The sequence below is a fragment of the Schistocerca nitens genome, chromosome 7 (genome assembly GCF_023898315.1).
Source record: "Schistocerca nitens isolate TAMUIC-IGC-003100 chromosome 7, iqSchNite1.1, whole genome shotgun sequence".
Classification (NCBI taxonomy): domain Eukaryota; kingdom Metazoa; phylum Arthropoda; class Insecta; order Orthoptera; family Acrididae; genus Schistocerca; species Schistocerca nitens.
In genome coordinates this window covers 449,980,036-449,986,035 of record NC_064620.1, presented here as the reverse complement: position 1 = coordinate 449,986,035, position 6,000 = coordinate 449,980,036, and the positions used below count along the sequence as shown (strand labels likewise).

At 33.1% G+C, this 6,000-nt stretch overlaps 1 protein-coding gene across 1 annotated transcript in view; it reads right to left on the bottom strand.

Annotated features, from left to right (window-relative positions):
* Positions 1 to 1,100: 1,100 nt before the first annotated feature.
* Positions 1,101 to 6,000, bottom strand: part of LOC126195678 (hemicentin-2) — a 70,519-nt gene continuing 65,619 nt past the window's right edge. Inside the window, exon 14 of the mRNA XM_049934305.1 lies at positions 1,101 to 5,227. Coding sequence (XP_049790262.1) covers positions 5,058 to 5,227 — 170 coding nt within the window. The 3' untranslated portion in view covers positions 1,101 to 5,057. The remainder of the gene's footprint in view (positions 5,228 to 6,000) is intronic.

Here is a 6,000-nt window from a genome sequence, read left to right as displayed (position 1 = left end):
TACAACAGTATTTTCATAAAGTGATAAGAAACTAGCCAAACTAAAATGCATAATCCCTACATGATATCTTGTGAAAATAATAGCAGTTGAAACAATTTTGTAATTAGTGTGAAAATTAATGTTGGTTGGAGCTACCTGTATTTGTTTAAACACTGTATTTGCCATAAATTTGTATAGAAAACTAACTTTCTCCAAATTTTGCTTGTGTCAAATATTTTTCATCTTTTTGCAAAACAGTGTTGTACTCAAAACTTTTCTATATTTACAATTTTTATTTTTATTTTAATTCTGTAGACATTTCAACAACAGTATGTAAAATTGTGTTGGTTGTGATTCGACTTATAAGATATAGTAACACCCACAAATTTAGTCTATTTAAGTCTGTATTTAGTCACAGTTGAGTTGAAGATGATGTGTATTTACTCACACTTCTTGAAGATGATGTCCAGCCTGTAACAATTCGTGCTTCCGGAAATATAATTTTATTCAATGCATGCACCAAATTTCATAAAAAAATGTCTTTTCTTTAGTAGAGTGCATGGAAGAGATACTAGATGCAAGAGCTTACAGTTTTTCTACCTGCAGTGAAGTAATTATCAGCACCCCACTGTCAATATTAGAATCAAAAGTTAAGTATCTAGTGTGTAACCTTGTACCACAATTTCTTTAATGTTTGAAATATTCTTCAAAAATCACCAGAAGCAAACTACAGATTTGTTGGATTTTAATTTCAATCATAGTTCCATTTGTAAATTATCATTACTATGTCTACCCACCATATAAACCTAGTATATTGTGTTAATGGTTTGACTGCTGATAAGAATCAAAATCACTCTGTGGTCTTACATCTTCAAGAAAACAAGTGAAGAAACAGAAATCCATAAAAGGTATGGCTAGAACTCTAAATGCAGCAAACCTGCTCTGAACTAGCTAAAACTGTCACGTAGGCTAATGGCCACCTGCCACAATCTGTTGTTGGTAAAAAGAATGCCATAAACGACTTAAATAGTTCACACCCATGAAGTTAATATCTTTTGTACAATAAAATAGAGGAATGAAAATGCAATATTACACATATAATGTATTTATTGCAACATTTCTGTACAAAATAAATCTTATGTTTATTTACACATTTGTTCAAATATTGAACACATTCAAGCTCAAACAGATGAATTATATAAATGTTAGTTCATTGAAATTTATTTTATGATAAATGAAATAAGTAAGGAGCCTCCAATTAAAATGTACAGTATGGATACACAAAAGATAAATGCAATGCACACTCATTTAACAAATATTCTGAGCTGTTAGCAAAAACACGTTTCCAATATATACATTTTATAGGCTTACAATTCCATTTGAAAATGGTGAGATCATACAAATTATTTAATTTCATTGAGCATTAACTAAAACGCAGACTGAAAGGGGCAAAATAATACAAACAAAGTTGGACGGTGGGTATTTTTCCGCTTCCATTCCTCATTTTCAGTTATACTAGACTTTTAAATGCAAGTGAATGTAGCAATCAAAATTCACATTTATTTCTTATGCTGAAAGCTGAATAAACCTGTTTCTCTCAAACATACATTAACATCCACAACTTATGAAAGGTAAGAGTAGTGATTGCATACATAAGAACTGCAAGCTAACATAAGAAAAAACTTTAGCATTGCGATTTTGTCTTGGGTTCCATTTGAGGTTGTGACAGTTTCCTAAAGAAGATTTAGTAAATAATTAACAACTGTTTATTAACTTGTTATGTAAGCCACTCTTGCTCATCATTTCATCCTGTTAACAGTTTTGCCTGGCTGATAAAAAAAAAAAAAAAAAAAAAAAATTTGGTCATCCTGCAGGCCATGAAAATATAATTTATTATTTAATGCACAATTCATATAAAAGTGATAGTTGCTTGCCAGTATGAGGAATAGCAGCCATTGCAAGCAGTGCATAAAAATAGCAATGGACCTTTCATTGTACCCAAATCTGATTAAATGTTAGAGGTATTATGAAACTGTTGCAAGATGAAGAGGTGGAGAGACACCTGCAAATATTTTGAAGAATATTTCATATCCTCCATTTTCCATACATGTAATTAAAATCTGAAACTCACTAGCATTGTGTGTATTTCTAAACCAATTCACAAAATACCATGCAAATCCCTTTGCTTGAACTATGTAATTCATCATAAGTTGTCAGCCAAGTCTGCAGTTATACTGCAGTATTTTCCTTCTTGTGCTTCAGGTATTAGCAAAGGACCATTAACTCTTGCTATGTTCTAAATTATGATTCACAATACTGGCAATGAAGAAAACATAAGAAGATGATTGACATTAGGCACATTTATGCTTCCCAGATATCATGTGACCGAAGAAACAGATGTTTTCATTTTTCTTTTTTTCATGCATATGATTACATACAGTTCTTACTGTGATGCATATGCAAAGAATAGTGTCCAAGATCTTCCTCATATATTCATTCTCATATCCATATTGGATCATATGAACATTATGAGGAAACTCACATGACAAAAAACATATTTTTTGGAAGTAAGAGATCAGTGAAATGAACACTTAATTTTCTTCACATTCATCATTTCTTTGTTTACAGGTGCGAAAATGTACACAAGAGAAATCTGTGTATCAAATTTTATGCCACATCAAAATAAGCTTCTGCTAAACCCAATGAGTTGCAAAAATAGTGTTTCAATATTAAACATGAATTGAAGTTATCTTTTATTTCCATTTGAATCAAATTTTTCGTTGTCAGTAATTGTTTGGGAACAGGGCAAATTGTATCCAGAGGAGAATCTTTCTGCTCTCCAAATCCTATTCACAATGGAAAATTTGATATTGTGGAAACAGAAAAGAACTTCAGTCATTTGTTACTGCAATGTGTCACTGATCCATTACTAAATAGATATAAAGTTCCCAAAATATTTTATGTGTGATATTATTTTCTTAAGTACAACAGTTCCCTCTCCATACCTCTAGAATTTTCAACCTAATACATTCCTTTTTTACATCTATTTACATACAATAAGGGGCAAGGTTAAGATTCTAGTTCATTGACTTATAACTCCACTGAAATTATATTCCCACAACTTAACCTTTTAGCAGGCAGGATTAGTCAAGACAAATTCTGTGCATTAAGCCAACTTCCAATTATAAAAGCATCACAATTAATTTCCTTTTTGTCACCATCAGTATTTGATGCATGCATTTCTCGAGAAACTACAGATTTTTGTGTTGCTCAGAATACTAAAGTTTACTGAAATTTTTAATAAAAAGTGTCATCTTCATATTTTGGGAAATGAAAAAAGTTGATTCCATAACCAACTGTGAGTTCTGATATTATGAAACAATTATACATTTTTGAACCATTGATGCAAGAAAAAAATCACTGTATTTTTTTCAAAAATGAGATTTTCATGGACATTTTTGCAACTAGTTCATTTGAATTTTTTTTAAATCTTTGCATATGAATAAGAGTTCTTATAATTCATTTGTTATAATGAAAAGTGAGTAGAAGATTGGTCAGTTTCAAATGAAATTAACAGATGTAAATGTATATTCTCTCACTACACATGTGTAGTTACTGGACTACAGTTTTCCAATAACAATGAGCAACAAATTGCAATATATGTTTTTAGTCATCAGAGGGACACTGCAGTAAGCATCAGATCAGTCCAACATTCACACAATAGTGGCAAATTTCATACATTATTAGATGTGTGATAGGCCTAAGTGAAAAACAACAGTGCAATATCTATTTGTTATAATGGTCCCAAGACAAATTGTGATTCAAATTATTAATGGTAACAGATGTGACAAAGGATTTACATCTGGACATTTTACATGGCACTTTTATATTAAATAATTTGCTAAAGCAGCTGGCTTTTCTAAGTATTTTGTGTCAACATTGATATACGCAGAAGGTGCATATGTTGTATTACTTTGAATACTGGAAGTAAAAATGACACTTCTTTCAATATTGTGCTGTTTATACATCACATAAATTACAATTGTTTTACTGACTTTTCAGTTCATGGTACGAAAAAGCTTCTTCAACAATTCAATAGATATCTTCTTTCTGCACTTCTTGTTAAAACACAAGACAAATCAGTTATTTTCCTCGATGATCCTGATCAAACCATCATTTTTTCTGTAACATGCTAAGGCAGTAACAGTTTATTTAGTTGCATTCTGAATGCCAGGAAATGATATGGAGCCATCAATTGTTTAATTTCATCAATGAGGTTATCACATTCCCTGGAGTTACATGATATGTCTTTCAGACAAATTGAGGCTATTTATGACTGAGAAATTTCACAATAAAGTCTCATAAGCACCCACACAGACTTAAAAATTCAGTTCAGTCTCAGATTATAAGTTTTGTCTGACACTTAACCAGCTACCAGGGCCTAAGAGCTCAGATTTCAAGAAAACAATCATAGCTGTGTCATACGTGCACAAGCATTTGCTCATTTTCCTGTTTCAAAAATTTATACAGGTATGTACATTAAAGGACATCACAACAGCACACATTTCATTCATACGCACTATGACATAAAAGTGGAATGAAAGAAATATTGTAACAGTATTCTAAAATTCGTTAACTTTGGTGGTAACATTTGAAACAAAGATTATTTGATAATTTGTACCACATGCAGTTACATGATGGAACTTCAGGGTGTGCTAGCTTGTAACATAGCACCCCATGTGGACTTTAATAATTTTTTCTGGCAAATATTTTAGTAATGCTTGATCTCTTCTGACCCACACTTCCAGTAATTTTTCATATTGACAAGTTGCATGTCTCTTACCCCCTCCCCGTCCTCTACCTCCGTCTCTGTCATACATACATATATTCACTTACTCTCCCATTCGTACTCTCTCTAGTTCCCTCTTTGCACTCTACGGGTACCTGCATTTTTGCACTCTCACTTATAAAGGGAAGGTCACATTTGTGTCCCATCATGGACTTGAAGTCTCTTGCTCTTCTATGACTCTTGTTAGTGTACGGTTTGAAGGCCACGGATGGACTTCTTGAACATTATATCACACGATTATTTCACGTATTACCCTCCTGTTGCGGGAATTTGGTGTGGAATAGCCACTTTCAAGGCTTTCATCAAAAGACAGAGATATATGCTGTGGTTTGCTGTCATCACAATCCATTTGATCCATATATGGATCAGGCAGACCACTGACATCATGGTATGGAGAATCTGTAAAAGGAGACAATACAATGTGAGAAGCAAGAAGCATTACATATTTTAAATTTAACACAGTAATCATGAATTTCTAACTGAGAGGTGATAGTGAAAAGTTTTGTGATGAGATAACAAATTGTTTCAGCACGTTCTCCTTGTTTCAGCATGTTCTCCAAGCAAAGCTTACTACTTGTTCTCAATTTCTGAACAGCTGGTCTTTCCAGAAAGTCATATTCTCCCAGTGTCAACTGTACTTTGTGCCTCGTTTGTGTAAGAGATATATTGTTTTCTGACCATAAATTAGTCACAGCTTGCACCACAAGCCTTGTGCACTTGGTGAAGATACTGACTGGTTGAAAAATTACACGACATATTAATGAAATTGTACCATTTTATTTCATAAAGTTGAGCTGCAGTGCTAAGAAGATGTAGTAATAGTGTGTGTGTGTGTGTGTGTGTGTGTGTGTGTGTGTGTGTGTGTGTGTGTGTGTGTGTGTGACGGCACACAGAGAGGTCATTGTCTCACCAGAGTTCGTTTTCATGAATTATGAACAGTACACGAAAGTCAAAGTACAGTGTAAACAGGTTCAGATACGAGGAGCTGAAAGTGAAAAATTATGCACAAATGGTGAACAAACTGTGCACTGTATGTTTAGATTAAAGATCAACATGGAAGATAATTTAATAGTGGCCTTAGAATCACGTAACTTTTCCCCTTTTTCTACTAGGTCATCATTGTAATACGGGTTGCAGCAATCTTGCTGACAGTGGGTGGCTGAATGCCCTTC